Source organism: Ambystoma mexicanum, chromosome 9 (assembly GCF_040938575.1).
Source record: "Ambystoma mexicanum isolate Mex_15411 chromosome 9, UKY_AmexF1_1, whole genome shotgun sequence".
NCBI lineage: Eukaryota > Metazoa > Chordata > Amphibia > Caudata > Ambystomatidae > Ambystoma > Ambystoma mexicanum.
In genome coordinates, this window is record NC_090931.1 from 789,951,252 (window position 1) to 789,972,047 (window position 20,796).

The following is a 20,796-nucleotide window of genomic DNA, read 5'->3' on the forward strand; positions in this document are numbered from 1 at the left end:
CAAGAAGAAGCAATGAGATATCTGGCCTTGTTCAGAGGGTGACGACTAACAAGAGACATAAAATCATAATTTGCTCTGGGTCGATAGGTCTGTTAGTTTTAGACTGTACAAGAAATTCAATATAGCATATCTCAATGATTGGCTGTTAGTATGAAACAACAAGTCCCATAATCTGTCACTAGTAAGTATCACGTGATCCATCAACAAAGGTTTTATATACTTGATTCTTTGCATAACTAATGCAGGACAGACTGAGCATAGATGTTTCAAAGTTTCTGAAGATACCTTACAAAAGCGACAGATACGCTCATTCTTAGATATTAATTTACGTTTATAGAGTAATTCATTTGTCGGCCAAAGATTCAATCGATAACGTAGAAAGTCATCCAGCAGGCGTGGACTCGGAAAAAGGGCTAGGTAACTTTCAACTGTGCCGTAGCATTTCAGATTAAATGGAGTGTCTACAAAGACCTGATATTGGGTACACGCGCTTCGCGTCTGTATCCAATCATACTCCCATAATCTTATTTTTGCTTGGTTCGGATTCTCTATTAATAGTGTTGTTGTAAATCCGGTTTCACTAATGCTCGCTTGTGCTTTTTGCCTCCAACCGAGGGGAAATGCATCCATTGAATGTAAGATACTTTGCAATGACTTTAATTAAACCCGATTTCTTGTTTGCCATGACACATTTCCTGTAAAGCGAACAAATTTTCCATTTACAAATGGCATACAGGGACACCAGGCCTAATTCGTGTCTTACGATACACATAGGATAGGAAGGTGGTAATGGCAAGATTAGATTCCAATAACGTCCCTCTATGGCAGTCCAGTAAATATAGGTTTTTTTCAATGAAGCCTCAATTCCATAAGTTATTACTGGAACAAACTTTTGTTTATAATAAACAACTGTCGGAACCAAGGCGAACTTGCAATATGTGGCTTTGATCAGGCGGGCTTGGGATACTGCTGTTATGATCTTTTGTTTTACATGATAATCATGAGCATTCATGTTTGTAATAAATATGCCTAAATATATGTAGAATGATACAGTTTCCAATGTTGTACATTGTAAGGGCCATTGATGATTAACACATCGTTTCCTCGTGCCGAATTGGAGAACCTTGGTTTTCGCTATGTTAACAGTTATGCGGTTCTCTACAGTATAGCGATCCAATGCACTCAATAAGACACGGAGGCCGTTCGCAGTAAGACCATATCATCGGCATACAGCAAGTGCCTAATTTGGATGTCATTAAGTTTTGGTGAATCTGTAGTGAGTGAGGCAAAGACTTGTGTTACATAAGAAATAAAGAAATTAAATATCGCTGACGATACAGCCTTGTTTGAGGCCTCGAGCAGTCTCTATTGGGTCCGACAATAAACCTTCATCATTCAATCTAACCTGTATAGAGGTGCCCGTGTGCAATTGGATAATCCACTTCAGGATAAACCAAGGACAACCTTTGTCCATAAGTTTTTTATATAATAGCTCACGCGGAATTGCGTCAAATGCCATGCGAAAGTCAATGAAAGCCATGTGCAACACCTGCCATCGTTGACGTGCCTGTTGGATGACGGAATTTATGGTGATGACATTAACGGCGGTGCCTAGGCCAGGTAAAAACCCTGTTTGAAATGGATCTTGAGAATGACTCGAATCAAGCCAAAGATTGAACTGTTTTAAAACTAAACGGGCGAAGATTTTTCCCGGGCAATCAAGAAGGGCAATGGGACGATAAGCTGTAGGATCGGCCCCATCTCCCTTTTTAAAGATTGGCAAAATGATGGAACGCTTCCATGATTTAGGGATTTCGCCGACATAGAAAATATGCTGAAACATCTCATGGAGAATAGATGCCCATTCAGAAGGATGATCTTTGAGCATGCCATTATAGAGGCCATCAGGGCCAACCGCTCTGGATCGGCTGAGGTTTTTGATGCAATTTAATATAGCTGCCTAATCTATTCTAAAAATGTGAAGTGATTTTATGTTATGAAACTCCCATGTGAAGTCTTGAAACGGAGAACGATATATGATGTTAAAGTGTTCAGACCACTTTTTACTTGGGAGTGCAGAGGTAAGCAAGGCAGATTGTAGTCTGCGAGTGGCTGCATTTAGGCAATTCCAGATGCCACTGGTGGATTTAGTGAGCAACTGCCTCAACATATTCTCTCCATCTTCTTGATATCGCAAACACTTATGGCCTTTCAACCACCGTCTATAACAAGCTTTTAAAGACCTTTTCAATGTTGGCCTACTAATGGCTGGCTCGTCCTTTAAGGTGCGGATGGCTTGCCTTAGCTTCGCCTTCCTTCGCTGGAGCTCAGCATCATAGCTATGCGTATGCTTATGTCTGATGGTAGCGTCAGGCATTTTTATTTGCCTGCAGTTTTGCATCATGGTGACGTAGCACTGCGGATCTCTAGAGGATCGAGATCTATGGGAATCAATCAGGTCTCGTTTAAGCTGATTCAATGTCATTGGATTCCAGCATAAGCGGGTGCCGCTGTTGTTCACTTTAAAGGGGTATGGATAGCTGTTTTGGTTTGATGATTGTTGCCCCATTGGAAACCCAAAGTACATAACGAGTTTGTTGTGATCGCTCACAGATGAGGGAATCACATCCATAGATTGTACCTGGGGTAAACATTTCTTGTTTATATAGATATAATCTAAGATTGCCTGCCGTGAATTGCATGACCAAGGGACACGGGCAGGTACATCACCAGCCACAGTGTTATTTACCATAACATATCCTCTTTCTTTCATAATTGCGCACCACGTTTGTTCTGCGGGCTTGGACCTGCTATCGACCGTTGGCAAAATATGTAAGTTCAGGTCACCGAGAACAATAGAACACATGATGCTAGCATCAGCAATTGTATCCAAATGGAGGGTCAAGTGCATAAAAAAACATCTCATCCGTTATGTTCTGTCTACTCCAATGTTAACAATGGCTAAGCTCGCCATACCCAGAGTTAATTTAACTGCTTGGAAGTATGGGGATGAGGAAGGATACTGGTCCACTTTAAAGCCACCATCATGCGTAACTGCTAGCAGCAATCCACCAGAGGGGCGTCCCATGGATTTTTTGACCGCAAATGAAGAAATTATTGTATGTGAAGCACACATTGGAGTAGTCATAAGCCATGTTTCTTGCAAAGCTACAATGTCAAATCGATGCAAGTCACTTGTGACTGAATTTATAAAATGAGTGTAACCTCTGGTGTTCCAACACAACAAGCTAACAGCATCTTGCTTGGGGGTTAGTTATGAATGATTCACATACACTTGGGGTCCCGTGACTAGGGAAGCATGATAGGGGATTAGATTTTGGGTTGTGGCAAACTGTTTTGATTGGTACGTCGGGACTTAGACTCTCCATTTTGTCAATAGCTGGTTTAATATTTTGAGAAAAAATGAATCCCAGGTCAAATAATGACATTCGCGCCTGCCACAACATGTTAAACATCAGACCTGAACGTACATGCATTGTAGCTTCCGCCAAGTCATCTTGATTAACAAACTATGTATTCAATGTCAGTGGTAGATAGATCTTTAAGAGTCACAATATCGGCACAGATATTCAATATACTAGATCTATTAAGAACATACGTTGGAAATGGTGCTGCACGACATTTCATATTCAGTGAATATAATTGCGGTTTACCAGTGGAATACACATTTTGGAGGACTCACCATTAACTCTTGCATACTTGTTTCACAAGGCATGGAATGGATCAAGGCCTGATTCGGCTGTTTTTTGATGTTTTGCAATTTTGTTGAGCTATATTTGTTTCCAAAGAAAGAGCTGCAGATGTTAATTTATGGTCCTTGCTACTGGCCTTCAATTCCAAAAAACAAGATTCAATGGAAGATTTAATATATTCCCTTAGATCTTGTTTTACAGTTGGTATAGGCATTATTACAGAGGTTGCTTGCGTTTGTTCAGGTTTTTCAAGCTCAACCACAATGGATTGTACGCGTTCTACCTGCGTGCTAATGGGCAGGCATGCAGTAGCAAGCTTTGGAATAGGAAGTAGCTCAGTGTGGCTCCTGGGTGACTGCATGGTTAACTTCAACATGCCTTGTGATTGATCTAGGTGTGATGGAAGAGTTAATTGTGAAGGCAAGGAGTAATGCGCAGTATAAGCATCAATTGAAGCTCTTATTTCTGCTCTTCATTGTGCGATGACTGATTCAACATGTGCACTGTGATCTGATACGGTGGCTGCTGACGTGGATGGGATGACGCCTGTTTGGACTCTTAAATTTGGCAGCATGAGCATCCCAGAATCAGATTTAGTTTGAAACAGAGGCATGACAGTGGGAATAACTGCCTACTTTGCTAAAGCCATCAGATCATCAAGTGGTTAATGTGGTAATATCACTGAAGTCACATTGGTTGGAACTTCAGGGATAAGTGGCATTACAGCTTTTTCTAGTCGAGATTGAATTCTGATGAACTTTCGAGAGTTCTCATTGACTTTTACACAATAACTTGTTTTTTGCACAGCTCTTTTCATTCTTTTCCAATCTTTTCTTGACCGACGAGAGGTAGAGGATTTGGATAAGGGATTGGTGACAGTTGGTGCAAATAATTCAAAAATGTTTGCAGAGTTTTTCTGGAGGTGGTAAATGACAGGCGTTGGTAGCGTCTGTTGAAATATCGGACTTGTCTTTCTCAACCACTAGTGTTTGCACAGATTGAAGGCACTTGTTCGCCTGGATCAGATTGATAGGATCTACGGCCATTACATTGATAGAATTATCTTGATTATCCTTATTAAAATATTGCTCTATAAGCATTGATTGGCGAGTAATCTTATTATCTAGGACCTCATACAATTTTGCAGTGGTCAGTAAGGCAGTGTTCATTGCACTCAAGGTGTTATTTGGGGCTGGGGCCTCCGGAAAGGAGAAGCGCTTGTCCTGGGCTGTATCTATAAAAGATTGTGATACCTTGCCGTCTTCTCGGAATCTTGTGCGACAAGGAGTAGGGGCTATGAAGGATGGCGATTCATTTACAACATCAATATGAGATTTGTTCAAAGTAACTGGGGAGTGGAGTGGATTGTGGTGAAAGAAAGTTTTTAGCAGGAATAATAGTAATATTATGCGAGAGCGCCTCCTGCAACTGTATTAGATCCCCTGTATTGGAACGTATATATATATATAGTACGTCAGATGCAGGACAAGAGGAATTGTTAGACGAATCCATAAACTCTAAGGCATCATCATCGACCTCACCCGTTATGCAGAGTTGCTTATGAGCTTGGCGTAGTTGCACTTGGGCAGCCACTGAGCACAGCACAGGTTTCATTGGGAGCTCTGTGGTTAGAGTGCCTTGTGGTTTGCTGCTGATAATGATATCGGTTGCTAAGTTGACCAGGTCAGGGCTGGTTAGTTTCATGTGTGCATCAGCCTGTAGTTCGCCTGCAAGACAGGCGGCTTCTAAAGTTATGTCAGTAACTTCCGCAATGGAGTAATTACTTACGCATCTGTCGAGATTGATGTGACTTGTCTCGACACCTGGGGGCGGATGGAGAGTTTGTGGTCGAACTGGCTGAATAGATTCGGGGACCTTAGAAAGGATTTCAGCCAGGACAGGTGGGAAATCTTGTTCATCACCATTGGTCATGGCTGAAGGAACAATTGGGGCTTTTTGAGACGCAACAATCAAAGTCTCATCTGGGAGGGCCGTATCCCGCCGATGACAATCTGCCCCAGATGAGAGATTTTGAGAATTCTTGGAACCATTGGAAGTTGCAAATGGTAGAATTGACTTTTAATGATAAGCCGGCCACCGTGCTCACATGACCCACCATGGTTTCGGGCATGCTGGTTTTCAGCGTAAATTTGCGAGCTACCATGATAGTTACAAAAAGCCAGAGGACTGTTCAAATATCCTGCGCTGCGCAATTACTCGAGGCGCTTAATGAAGGCCAGCTGCTCTAAAGGGATCAAAGAGGGAATACATCAGCAGTCTCCCGATTGGGCGGGCCGCCACCAGCGCCTAACAGCCGCACAACAGCCAGCGGGCTTGTCTCCTCCGGGCTTAGTGCCGCAAGGGTGGATGACAGTGCGCTTTAACCCGGAGATGAGTCACGTGATGGGTCACGTGACGAGCGCAAGCCCCATCTCCTCCAAACAGCGTTCAAGTACCTGCAAGAGCCCCTTCTCAGCTCGCAGTGCAGGGTAGGTCAGGTGAGTAAAAACGAACGTTCTTCTCCAATAAAAGTACTTTGGAATGTCAGAATGCACAATACTTCTGTTAAGTAAACCATAGTGTAAAAGACTTCTAGAATGGCAGTATGCCAGTCAAGTTAAGTAAAAACCACTTTGTAGTAAAGCTGCTTCTACTTTCAAAAGGCGAGTAAAAACGTAATACTTTCTGTAATAGTAGCCACAATCCTAAGGTAAGTAAAAACCTGGCAATTATTTCAGAGCTGCAGTATGCGATTTAAGGTAAGTAAAACCAAATTTTTAGTGAACTGTCCCTTATTCCGTTTCAGGAATCATACAGTTACACCATCAACCTGAACAAGTACTTTGCAGCACATGTTACTTTGGGTATATACTTTTTCGAATAGTGGCCACAATTCAAAAGTAAAGTTAGAACTTGGTTTCAGCTCCTTGTGACCGAAACCACACTAACACAAGGTAAGCTACTTTGCAATCTTTTCACAGAACTAGATAGAGAAGCAATACTAAAGCCTAGGATAAGACTGGAGGGTCAAAAAGCCAGCTGTAGAAAAATCCAGAGTTCCTGTGGAAATCTTCAGTAGTAGTTAAGTAACAGTTCTTGTTGGTAAAAGGGTTCAGGGACTTCGGGATAGGCTCCCTATATGGGTTCCACCATTAGGCCTGAGCTAACGTGGATGGGCGAACTCCCAAATACAAATTATCCCCTCCCCCGTACCCACACAAGAGCATCAGAATGACTCTAGGTAAGTATTACCTATAGTCCCACAGTACCTTATGAGTGATGAAGATGAAGCTGGGCGCCTTCGCGCTGCAGCAGCTGTCCACCCGGTCTCCTGTTCCTTGCTCGTGGTGACGAAAGGAGGGACTCTGGATGGGATTTCACAGCAGCAGTAGAGAGGTGACTCCAAGCAAAGTATTCTTCATGCTCCAAACCAGATCTGCAGTTTGCCCCTTTTTTGAGAGACCAGTTCAGAACGGTTCTATCCGATGGCTTGCTCAGCCCTGCACTCTGGTGAGGGGACAGAGTAGTCAAATCTTGCTTCTGGAGGTCCCAAAGGAGTCCACCTAAGTTTGAGAGTTTGTGTTCATGGAAGGCGATGCACTGAAGGATGGTCACAGGGTATTGGCGGTTCTCAGCCCAGGAATGTCCAGCATGTCGTGGGATGACTCAAATTGCAGGTCGTCCTGGGACTGATTATACCCACCAGTTCATGGGAGGAAGTCGTCCTCAGTTTACCGGTCAATTCGAAAACAGGGTCAGTACAGCAGCAGTCACTTCAGCAGGCTTCACCAGTTACTGGTAGGGGTTGTAGGCATCATTGGTGGTCTTGATCTTCGGTTCCAGTGGTTGACTTATCTTCAGCTTCTAGATCCAGGCCATTTATCCAGGAATCCAGCCAATCAGCACTCATGCTACATTCAAACTTTGGGAGGGCAGGGGCGGTGGTTCCAGGTAGGCATGCCAGAAGAACAGACTGCAGCGTTACAGACTCCATCGTTTCCAGGAGCCTCGGCAGGATTCCCCTGAAGACAAACATCAAACCAGGACAACAGAAGGACCAAGAAAGGACATGCACACAAATGGCAAAACAAAAATGAATGGTGATCCTTCTGTGCATTACCGCGGCTGGTTTGACAGCCAGCAAGTAAAAAAATAAACAACATGTCAGTAGAACACGTCCACTGCCACCACCCATAATAGTAAGCTCGTCACCAAGAGAAATGTTACAGGAGTAGTGAGAAAGGGGATACTATGCATCTCCTAAGCACTCCACATAAGGTGGTGTGTGTGCTGATCCAACAATGGGGTTGTAGAAAGGATACAAAGATCCTTCTACCCTTCGGAACAGTAGGAACCCAAATAAACATATAAAGGGGAGCCAAAGGGGCTCCCCAGCAACACTGCTCAGAAAGTGCTGTGTGCTGCAATAGGTAAATGCAGAAAAAAATTGTTTTATGAAAGTATAAATCCAAAAATAAAGTATTGGGGGGGGGAGGGGACTCATACATTACACCCATTAAAAGAGTAAGGGTGAGTGTGGGGGGGTTGGAAAGATTCCCACTCTTTCAGGAACATAGAAAAATAATCTGCAAATCCAGCAAAAAGTGCTGGGGGTCTCAAGTGACCAAAACTACTCTTTCCTGACTTTGGGGGGTGGAGCCCAGGTCAATGATCCCTTCTTAGGCCCATCCTAGTGACTGGGATGGAGTTAGTTTACTTACCCTTTTTGACTTTTGAATCATAAACCACTGGCATCGTCGAAATCGCTTTATAAAAATAATAATTAAAAAAATAATTTCAAAAAATTATCTGAAAAGTATAACTTTGAAAACTGATATTTAGGGCACAAAGCCCCAACCCAAAGTGCTAGCGGAAAAATTCTGCGGTTATTCATAGTGTCTTCACTGACTCATGCATATGAGAACTTACCTGTGTTACGGTTATTGAGTCAAATGCCTTCTATCGTCTCCTTAGGGAGAATATATAACGGCTTTATATTGAGTGTTTGACAACTTTAGACTAGGTTTTATTTGCTAAGGCCTAATAAACCATTGCATAATTTTGTACTTGCCCAACTTGAATTATTGGCACTGTTCAGTGGGGACTCATTGTAGCCCTACACCACTCATCCACCAAAAGTCTTGCCGCTCGGCTATCTTAAATTAATTTGGTTAACTTTTGCTGTGCCTCCCTGTTCACTATAACAGGGTGGCCTCCCAAAATTCACTTCCTGGGTTGATTTTGTAAATTCACCTTATTCCGTTCTCGTGTTATTTTGTGCATTGATACATACAGCAGAGCATTTTCAATGTAAATGCAGCAGAACAATTCCAGAATTAAAATAAGTGGGACTGATTGTTAGGACTGATTTTCTATACTCTGACCTGGTGGACAGATGTATAGAAGGCCAACCTAATTTTGACAGGGACAACTCTGGGATCTGTAGCCAAACCAGTTCAGGTAGCAGTGACTAGAGGTCTAGGCTGAGTCTCAAGAGTTGGTGAGCCCGTAAAGGGTCCGCAATGAGTGCACACAATGGGAGTCACAAATTACACTTTGACAGTAAGTATAGAAATACAGTTCTTTATTTATGGCCAAACACTATGAAAAATTACTAACAGGTAGAAGGATCACAACACCAATTCATATATGCAGTCACTAGAGTAGGGCATTAGACGGATCAAATCCCTGCAAAGGAAAGTATAAATTAATTTATGCAGTACAGGTCCACAGAGAACTAGCCCTAGCATCAAAAGTCCTTCCCCAAGTTATCTGGTGCCTTATGCCCAAAAGTTCCAACATAGTTTTTAACATTGGAATCAAATAGGGTTTCGAGGGTCCAGTGAACGATTCCCAGACAAGTTATTCTATCAAAAGTGTCCAACTTTCGGAAGGCTTGTGCGAGCAAGCAATGGCAAAGCCAAAGTATTGTAAACATTTTAGAAAAGTTAGCTAAACTTTTAAAGTGAGCTTAGGGGTAGGTCAGAATCACTGTCTCACACCCCCATACTCCGATTCTTCACAAGACTTGTCAATGGAAGGTCAGAGGTCGCTCCCCCCCCCCCCCCATCATCAGCCGCAGCCCTTGATTCGCAGGGGTTGCAGGTTTAAGCAGATCTCTTGTAGGTGTCTTTGGCTGGTGCAAGGACCCTCAGTGGCAGAAGGCAGCAAAACAGGATGCAAGACCCCTCTCAGGACTGGACTCGACTAAGCCGTTTCGGACGGTGGTCATCGCAGCACGCCGATGCAAAGGGACTCACTTGTCACGGTCAGACTTTACCTCCCATCTTGGGTCCCCTCGACGCTAGGAATCTCGCTGAGGTAAGTCTTGTAGGACAAGCTGAGGATTCCCTAAGTTCCAGGCCTCAACGGAGAATGGTGGCATAGGCAGCACAAACTCTGAGCTGGTCAACCACAGGGCAGTCATGGGGCACTTCCGAAGGCTCTTCTTCGCAGGGTACCAAGCAGACATCAGGAATGGATGTTCCTCCACTCCACGGATTGCAGCTCCCGCGCAGGACTGCTGAAGATCGATAGCAAGAGAGCTCTTCCAGGACGGCAGGAGAAGTTAGTCGCCAGGCCTCCTTCAGACCAGTCTCCTCACGTGTCTCATAGCTGGACAGGAGTCTTGGCTCCTTCAGGATCTCTCCTGATTGGGTGCAGGGGGTCCTCGTCTCCCAAAAGCCAGGTAAGAGCTACAACTCCCACCAGCCAATGGCAGAACTAGCCCCACACACCCCAGCAGTGGTCCAATCAGGACCTCTGGTGGGAACACTCCTGCATAACTCTGCAAAACAAAACCAGTGTGTGGATTGAAACCAGACAGTCCCAGACCACATTCTGCTAGCAAAAACACGTAGCCTGCCAAAAGCCACCACTTTCCTGGGCACTGGAAGTCCATATAAGGATTTTCCTGGCCTCACAGACCAAGAAGAAGGCTAAATGACAAGATGACCAAAGGACAAACGAAAAACCTTGTGGCATGGCCATGTTGGGTCACTAGCCACAATTAGCCAAATGCAGTAAGGCTAAAATCAAATGCACCAAGAAATGGTAAAAAGTCACTGCTGCCACCAGCTTGTCCATTTAGCACACCTAGAGTAACCAAAAATCCTCTGAGTGTTAGTCTATCACAAAAACAAAAGTGTATCCCATTGTAAGATGCATTGTTCAATGATAAGTTACCACAAGTGAAAACAAGTTACTAAAAGTAGCAACTTAGTAAGACTAAGTGAAACAAGGTTTTCCAGGACTGACAGCCTGAAGGATGGAACAAGTTACTTACCTGTAACTGTTTTTCTCCAGCATGGGTCTGGCATGGATTCACATGCTCATGAATATTCCCCGTCGTCAGGCTGGGAATCCTCGGTAAAGAAAAAACCAGTATCAGTTTCGTTTCTGATCTGTCTTTCGTAGTAATAACCAATCACTGGTCTCTGCGTCATACTGACCACAGCCAATGACTGCCCTCTACCTAAGCACCGCCTCTGGCAGCCATCTTCAGATTTGGAAGCACGTGAAGTGGCAGTATGACCAAGTGAAGAGCCGCAGAGGGGTAGGCGGGAGGGTTCGCATGTGAATCCATGCCAGACCCATGCTGGAGAACAACAGTTACAGGTAAGTAACTTGTTCCTTCTCCAGCATGGGGTCTGGCATGGATTCACATGCTCATGAATAAAGAATACATAGCAGTACACACATGCACAACCACGGGAGGTGGCAAAGGCTCAACATTAAGCATCACATCAACTCAACATTAAGCATCTTACCTCCTCACCAGGCTCACCTCAGGCGAACAGGTTGCGCAGCACTGCTTGGCCGACCCTGGACTCCTCCCTGGAATCCCGGTCGACGCAGTAGAATTTCGTGAAGGTGTGCGTCGACCTCCACGTAGCAGCCCTGCATATGTCCAGCAGGGGCACACCAGATAGGAACGCCGTGGTAGCTGCGATCGCTCTGGTGGAATGGGCTCTCGGACGGCCAGGCAGCGGTCGGTTTGCCAACCGGTGACAGCACATGATACAGCCGGAGAGCCATCTGGAGATGGAAGCCTTCGAGAGAGCCTTCCCCTGATTGACAGGTCCAAAGTTCACAAAGAGTTGTGACGTCTTCCGAAAACACTTCGTGCGGTCCACGTAGAACTTCAGCGCTCTAGCTACATCCAGCGAGTGCAAAGTCCTCTCAGCCGGCGACGAAGGCGACGGGAAGAACACAGGTAACACCAAGGGTTCGTTGAGATGGAAGTCCGACGGTACCTTGGGCATGAAGGAGGGGTGCGTCCTGAGCACTACCCTCGTGTCGTGGAAAGTCAAGTACGGGGCCTTGCAGGAAAGGGCCTGGATCTCTCCCACTCGTCGTGCGGAGGTGATGGCCACAAGAAAAGCTGTTTTCCACGATAGAAACTTCAACGGGGCCGAGTGCAGAGGCTCGAACGGAGGTCCCATGAGCTTGGTCAGCACCACGTTGAGCTCCCACGCCGGGGCCGGAGCCTTCACCGGCGGGAACGATCTGAACAGTCCCTTCATGAACTCTTTCACCAGACGATGAGACCACAAGGACGTCCGCCCCGTGGTTCTGGTGTATCGGGAGATCGCAGCAAGATGAATCTTGATGGACGCGTGTGCCAGACCAGCTTTGGCCAGCGTCAGCAGGTACGGCAGTACTTGGGGGGCCGTAATCCGTAGAGGGTTAATCTTCTGTGCGTGGCACCAGACAGAGAACCTCTTCCATTTGTGTCCGTAGCATTTAAGAGTCGAGGACGCCCTGGCCTTTGCAAGAACCTCTCTGCAATCGGCCGGTATGTCGTATCCTCCAAACTCTAGCGCTGCAGGAGCCAGGCCTGCAAGTTCAGCGACTTCGGGTCGTGGTGGAGGATGGCGCCTCCTTCCCTGGAGAGTAGATCCGCGTCCGCCGGCAGCTTGATCGGCGGGGACGCTGACAAGTCCAGAAGGTCCGGGAACCATATCTGCCTCGGCCACGCAGGTGCGACGAGGATCATCCTGCACCGTGACCTCTTGAGCTGGTTGACGAGCCGGATTAGCAGAGGCAAGGGAGGGAACGCGTAGAGGAACAGGCCCTCCCAGGGGAACGAGAAAGCATCGCCCATGCTCCTCGTCTGGGGAAACCTGCTGGCGAACCTCCGGCACTTGGTGTTCGTCGCCGTCGCGAACAGGTCGATCTGGGGTGTGCCCCACCGTCGGAAGAGGCGATCCACCAGATCCTGCCGTAGTTCCCACTCGTGGCACGAGCGCAGCTCCCTGCTGAGTGAGTCGGCGATGGTGTTTTTTATCCCTGCCAGATGAAACGGCACCAGAAAAATCCCTTGGGCGACGGCCCAATGCCACAGGTCCTGCGCCTCCTTGGACAGCGCTGGGGACCTGGTTCCGCCCTGTTTCCTGATGTAAAACATGGTGGTGGTGTTGTCGGTGAAGATCCTCACCACCTTGCCCTTGAGGGACGGAAGGAAGGACCTGAGGGCCCAAAACACTGCACGGAGCTCCAGGACGTTGATATGCAGGGACTTCTCCGTCGGGAGCCAGAGTCCCCTTGCGTGCAGATTTTCGGTGTGCGCTCCCCACCCTTCCAGGGAGGCATCCGTGGTCACGGTCTCCTGGTGGGCTGGGGTCTGGAAGTCCATGCCCGCCGTCAGATGCGCGCGGGTGCCCCACCACCGTATCGCTCGTCGGAAACTCTCGTCGAGCTTGATCCTTTCCTCGAAGCTGCCCGTCGTCTGGATCCAGCGCGCATCCAGGAATTCTTGCAACGGGCGCATCCGGAGCCTGCACATGGGAATGAGGTAGATGCAGGAAGACATCATCCCGAGGAGGGACTTGATGGACCTCACTTTGGCCGCGTCGGCCACCAACATCCGTTGCACCTTGCCCAAGATGGTCCTGGTCCTCTCCTCCGACGGGGAGGCCAGAAGGGACACTGTGTCGAGCCTGGCTCCCAGAAACAGTGCGACTTGCGCGGGCACCAGGTGGGATTTGGCGTAGTTCACGGAGAATCCCAGGTCCGTGAGGAGTTGGACGGTCCTTGCCGTGTGGACCACGGCGAGCTCCCTCGTCTTGGCGCGGATGAGCCAGTCGTCCAGGTAGGGGTAGACGTGAATCCCCTCGCGGCGCAGCTGCGCCGCCACCGGTGCGAGGCACTTGGTGAATACCCTGGGTGCCGACCGTAGTCCGAAGGGAAGGGCTTTGAACTGGTAATGACGCCCTTGGACCACGAATCTGAGGAATTTGCGGTGCCCCTTTAGGATGGGAATGTGGAAGTAGGCATCCTCCAAATCCAACGACGATAGGTAGTCTCCTTCCTCCAGCTGACCCAGGACGTGCTGGAGGGTGACCATCCGGAACTTCTGCGCCTTGATGAACTTGTTCAGACGTCGCAGGTCCAGGATGGGGCGCCATCCTCCCGTCTTCTTCTTCACGAGGAAGTATCTCGAGTAGACTCCGGAGCCCCGAAGCCTCTTTGGGACGAGTTCGATGGCGCCCTTTCTGAGCATCGCCTTTACCTCCAGGAGAAGTTGAGGGGCGTTAAGTTCTTTCCTGGCCACGGGGGGGACGCGCGGGCACCTTCTTTGAAACTCGAGCGCGTGGCCCCGGGCCAGGGCGTCCAGCACCCAACGGTCGGTGGAGATGGACTCCCACACGCTGACGAAGCCCGCCAGCCGGCCTCCCACAGGGGTGCTTCGGTGGGGGCCCGACCCCACGGCCGGTTCAATCCTGCTTGGGCGCGGCCTTGCCGCCTTGACCTCCTTGGCGACGACGGCGGGGTCCGCTAGACTTGCCTCGTCCTCTGTAGGCCTCTTGCGACGACGAGCGGGCCGCTTGACGGTAGGAAGCGAAACCGCCGCCGGAACCTTTGGAGGCGCCCTTGCCTCCGCCGCTCCGAAAGGGCGTCCGTCGTTGCAGGACTCCAAGGGCCCGGGCCGTCTCAGTATCCGCCTTGATGGCCTGAAGGGAATCGTCCACTGTCTTCCCAAACAGGTTGTTCCCGTCGAAGGGCATGTCCAGGACTCTGGTCTGGACGTCCTGCCGGAAATCCGTAGCTTTGAGCCATCCACGACGTCGAAGGCAAACGCCGTTGCCCAGCTGGCGGAGCCCGGTGTCGGCGATGTCCGTCGCCACGGTGATGGCGTGGTCCGAGGCCACCTCACCTTCCTGCAGGATCTCAAGGGCCTCCGCCCTCTTGTCGTCCGGCAGAAAATCCAGCAGGGGAGCTATCTTGTACCAGAGCTCCCTGTCATAGCGGGCCACGATAGCCAAGGCGTTGGCCGCTTTAATCGTCGTCGCTGCCGACGAGATGACTCTACGTCCCATAGCATCCAATTTCTTTCCCTCGCCGTCCGGCGGGGAAGTCGATGTGGAGGCCGCACCCCCCCCCCGCTTTCTTCCTGGCTGCCGCGGAGACGACGGAGTCCGGGGTAGGCTGCGCCCGGAGGCACAGGGGGGCCGTGTCCGGGACCCGGTACTTTTTCTCGTACCGGTCTCTTCTAGCTGGCGTCGTGGAAGGGTTCTTGAGGAGGGAAAGGCCCTCATCCCAAATGTCGTCCAACAGAGGCACTGAGAGGACCGTCTTCCTCTTGGCCTCGCGCCGCTGATAAAGGAAGCCTTCCTTTTTCTTCTCCTCAGGGCAGAGTTGGAAAAGCTCGGAAGCCCTGGAGATCATGGAGTGGAAAGATCCGATCTCGTCGGGCGGAGAAGCCCTGGTGGGAGGCGACGACGGAAAATCCTCGTCGTATGCCTCGTCGTCCGTACCCGTCGCTGCCGTGTCAGTCCCCGTATCATCCCCTCGGGTGGACGGGGAGGAGGGCTGGAAGGGGCGCGACGGTTGAAAAGGAGGTGGTGGATGGATCCTTCTTTTCTTGGTAGGGGGAACACCAGAAAGTCCCGGTTCTGGATCCCCCGACGGGAGAGGTTCCTCCGTGGGTAACGGTAGCCTCGTCCTTATCTCGGAGCATAAGGACTGTATGGCCAACAAAATGGCCGCCGAGTTGTCTTGCGGCGCTGGCAGAGGGGAATCCGACGGGCGGGCAGGGGCCCCGTCGGTATCCTCGACGATGTCGTCGTCGTCACCTGCGTCGGGGTCCATTCCGACGGGCTGGCCTTCTTCCACGCCTAGGCCGTGGCTTAAGACCTCGATCAGCTCCTCTTCTGAGGTTGAGGCCGAATCTCCGACGACGCCCTGCCCCCCCTTCTTCTTCCCCACGGAGGGTTTCACGGGGGTCCTATCGATGGGCACAAAGGAAGACTCCCTCCGAGGAGGCAGGGAGATTCTGGGCCCTGGGGTCGCCGCCACTAGTGCAGCCACCACAGGCTGAGCCAGGGCCGCCGCGACCGTTTCGATAGAGGGCTTGGTCGGATGGATCAAGGCCTTCACCACCTTAGGTGCGCTCACCGCCTTATCCTTGAGGGAGGGGGCACTGCCACGCTCCTCCTCTGCCTTAGAGCTCGACCGGGGCCTCTCCAGGAGCTTCGCCGGGTGCTCGGCCTTCCTCTTACCCGACCCAGAGCGTTGGCTCGTGGTTGATGGTGCCGGGGAGGGTGCGCCCTGCCTGGCGCCCGTAGAGCCCGACCGTTCGGCGCTCCCGGTGCCAGCGGACTCGCGGTGCTTGGCCTTATGTTGGGCCCCCGTCGCCGGGGCGCCCTCAAAGGTCTTAGAAGACCGCTCGGATTTCTTCTTCTTCTCGCCAGACGGGCTCTTACCCTCCAGCCAGTTGGCGAGACGTTGATGGCGGTCCTTCATGGTCCGTTCCGACATGTTGCCGCAAAACGCACAGTCCTTTTCCACGTGCGTCTTGTCCTCATGAAGGCAGTAAAGGCAGAAAGAGTGTTTGTCCTCCTTGAAGACGTTCTGCAGCTGGCATCCAGGGCAGACCCTGAACAGCTTTCCGGGCGTCGAGCTTCCCTTCTCCTGGGCCATCTCCGAGACCGGGCCTGAGAAGCTTCTGGAGTCCTCCGAAGTGTAGCTCGACGAAAACTTCACCCTTGAGGGGCACAGATGAATCCGACACGGGTCCCCGTTGATCGGATGTAGGATCGGTGGAGCTTGAGGCTCTTTTGACCGAAAGAATCGAAGTTTTTTGTGAAAAAGCGCGAAAAATAGCACTAACGCTCGAGAGCAATAGCACGAGGATCCCAACACATGAACGTGCGGTAAAAATCTGAAGATGGCTGCCAGAGGCGGTGCTTAGGTAGAGGGCAGTCATTGGCTGTGGTCAGTATGACGCAGAGACCAGTGATTGGTTATTACTACGAAAGACAGATCAGAAACGAAACTGATACTGGTTTTTTCTTTACCGAGGATTCCCAGCCTGACGACGGGGAATATTCATGAGCATGTGAATCCATGCCAGACCCCATGCTGGAGAAATGTCAGTTTCCCCATAACAGATGGGCAAAAGGCAGTGTAGTGAGGCTTAAGGCTTCACTGCACTGTAAAAGGTACAGGTCAGGATCAAAAATAAAAGCTAAAAGTTTGGGGGTCCATTACAATGGAAGGAAATGTGCAGTAAAGACCAAAACTGGATTGTAGCCCAATCGCCTTATGGAACAAAAACATGGCCCTTTTAGAGTACTGAAAAGTCAAGGTTTCAGAAGAATTTGGTGATCCATTTCCTTTGGGGCAAGTAATGCACCTGCGATTTCCTCCCCCCTTTTTCTTATGAAAAAAGTGATTCAACCTTTTTCAGAACAAAATCCACCTCCCAGGCATATTTACCCATACATCACAAAGCCCTCAGAAGCACAGATTTATAAGGGGAAACCTAAGTCTTCTTACCAAAGAAGAAGAGTGAGGCAGCGTGGGCACCAAAAGGTGCCTTTGTTTATTGGTCAAGACACAAGATTCAGAGATCATGTTGTAGCATTACAGACGTGTAGAAAGAAATGTACTGCTCATTAACCGCTTGGGTTAATGTTAGTATGCTAGCTGTTGCTTATCCATGTCACAAAAAGGAGTATGTGTAAAGCCCACCAGGATGGAAGACTAGAAAAACGAGAATAAATGGGGAGCGCCAACTAAAAAGCATCTCAAACTAATAGGCAGCAATCAATTACATAAATATTCCGCACCATTTATTGACCTGTTCCAAACAAACTTGGCACATGACTGAATGAGCTTTATTGCACCAATTAGATTTATGGATTAAAGACAATTGTCAGGAAAGGGGCTAACGGCATTCTCCCTTATATAAAGAATCCCCTCCTCAGGGAGGTAAACAGACATCCATAATCATGAGACTAATAGGATTCAAGAAGCACTGGTATTATGTAGGCTGATTTCATGTCTCATTTGTTTACCTGAAGTACATTTAATACCATTTTATTTTGGCATTTCATTTAAATGCCTTACCTTTAAAACAGCTACACCATCAGAGAGTTTGGCAAGTCGCTCGTTCAATTTTTCTTTCTCATAGTCGCTGTTTGTAGCTTCCAACTGTTCCAAGATTTCATGAATACGTTTCTCAATCTGCCCTTTTTCTCCCTTCCCTTTCAGGAGCATTGTATCATCTTTAGTCACAATAACTTCTCCCACTTTGCCAAAGTCCTGAGGCTGAATATCTTCAAGATTTAAGGTCAGTCCCTCTTCTCCAAAGACCTGCAATAAATCATTTTTTAACATCTTAGCCAATAGTGAAGTTTTGAAAAGCTGCAGCATGAAATTCATTTACCAGAAATTACCATCTGATTTTTAATTCGTTTATTCAGCCACAATTAAAGTTAAACAACCACTGCCTATGGTTAATCAACAGACCTACCATCTGGTGTTAATGTTGTTGGGCTGCATGGATAGTGTCGTATAGATTGAATAACCATGGAGAAATGGTGCTGTACTACAGTACAGATATGAAATGCAATTATGGCAGTACTCTTCACAGATTAAATGTGCCTTCAAAAAAACACCAAAAGGGCAACCTGCTGATAAACCAAATGGGTTCATTATCCACTTGAGAAGGATTACTCTACTCCAATGGGATGTAATGGATAAAGGGTGGCGTGGGGGAAGGGATGGGTGGAAGCGTGACATGGCTGAAAGGACTAGGCGTGGATTGCCCAGTGTTGACTTTTATGGCTAATTCAGGAGCTGGCCCTCGAATCAGATCCTGAGCACTATACTCACCAGGACATAAATGGCTAGTTTAATACATGGGTGCATGCTGAAGGGAAGGCCCTTTTCCTGTTCAGCTATATTGCCAACGCTCGGAATCATGGATTGCAGGCAAGTCATAAAGGAAAGGGACTGTTGCGGCAAGTAACACAAGAGAAAATACATCAAGTACTTTTACACATCTAGTCCAGCGTTTGGTTTTCTCGTGAAACAGAGGGATTTACTGAACAAGCAGTTACAAGAGATCAGTGTTCCTTACCACAGTGTGGCCACACAGCAATATGCGTCCCATCCACAGGGAACTGTCGTGTGAAAAATAGATCTATCCCTAATCCCATTATCTTTCACATCTTAAGGGCAGTGAAAGTGTTAATTGCCTGATCAAAACGAAAGTTGACTCTAGAGCAGAGGTCCAAAGCATAGTAGTCACAACACTGTTTGATTCAGCCAACAGGTCGACTTAGCTTATCTGCAGTAGAACAGTCAATGACGCGGTCATTGTATGGACACCATTTGAATGGGCACGTCTGATGGTGTCCACTTTATGGACACCATCTAGTTGATTAAAACTACCAAAAATGTAAGATGACAGCAAGTAAATCATGCTTTTGAGAATGGTTTGCAAAACCAGGCCAACCATGCAGGTTTTACTGGCATGTGGTATCGATGTATGGCAAGTATCCTTGGTCATACATCATCTGCAAATCAGTTATTAAAACTGCATTCACAGTTGAGTATTCCCCCAAACAGGTTAATTTCTAAATCTGCACCTCAGGCTTTTCATTCTTTTGTTTTTTGAATACACTAAACCTAGGCAGCCAACATGTGCAACTAGTAGTGACATTAAAGTGAAAAAGTGGTTGTGGGAATCAAGGGAAATAGCGCTACGTATCTAGGTTCCGATTGACCCTAAATGGTTTGTAATGTTGAATCACAATCACGAGGTGCACTTCGAGCAACAATAAAGATGGAAAAAGTTACTTCCCTTTAGCGATTGTTCTCCAGCATGGGTCTGGCATGGATTCACATGCTCATGAATAAAGAAAACATAGCAGTACAACATTACACATCCACGAGAGGTGGAAAGGCTCCACAGATGCAATTACTCATACCTCCGGAACAAGCTCACCTTCAAGCAAACCGGTTGAGTAGCACAGTTTGGCCAACCCTGGATTCTCGGGCATCCCTGTCGATGCAGAATCTTGTGAAGGTGTGCGTGGACCTCCATTTAGCAGCCCTGCAGGTGTCCAGCAGATGCAAACCAGACAGGAACGCCTTTGTTGCAGCGATCGCCCTGGTGGAATGGGCTCTCGGACAGCAGTCTGTTTGTCAACTGGTGACAGTGTGATACAGCCAGACAGCTACCAGGAGATGGAAGCCTTGGACAAGGCCTTCCCATGGTTCACAGGATCAAAGTTCACAAATAGTCGAGACGTCTTCAGAGCGCGAGCCACACCCAGCAAGTGCAAGGCCCACCCAGCCGGCGACAAAGGTTTCGGAAAGAACACAGGCAACACCAAAAGGTATGTTGATGTGGAATTTCCGATGGAACCTTTGGAATGAAAGCAGGTGCGTATGCAGCACCACCCTTGTGTGGTGAAAAGTCAAATAAGGCTGCTTGCAGGATAGGTCCTGGATCAGAGGTGCTGGCCAAGAGGAAAGCAGTTTTCCATGAAAGCAACTAGAGGCCTGATGCATAGGCTCGAAGGCCCCCCCCCCACCCACAAGAGCCTCGTCAGCACCACGTCGAGTACCCACGCTGGGGCCTTCATTGGCCGGAATGATCGAAAACAGTCCTTTGAGGAACTCCTCGACGAGACGGTGGGACCAAAGACGACCGTCCTGGAGACCTGGTGCAGCGGTAGATAGCCACCTGATGCACCTTGATAGAGGTGTGCACCAGCCCCACCTTGGCCAAGGACAACAAGTATGGCAGAATCGGCAGGGCCATGATCCTCAGGATTGATCTTCT

General features: G+C 48.4%; 1 protein-coding gene across 1 annotated transcript in view; it reads right to left on the reverse strand.

Annotated features, from left to right (window-relative positions):
* Positions 1–20,796, reverse strand: part of HSPD1 (heat shock protein family D (Hsp60) member 1) — a 172,693-nt gene that overhangs the window by 37,230 nt on the left and 114,667 nt on the right. Inside the window, exon 9 of the mRNA XM_069615735.1 lies at positions 18,069–18,314. Coding sequence (XP_069471836.1) covers positions 18,069–18,314 — 246 coding nt within the window. The remainder of the gene's footprint in view (positions 1–18,068; positions 18,315–20,796) is intronic.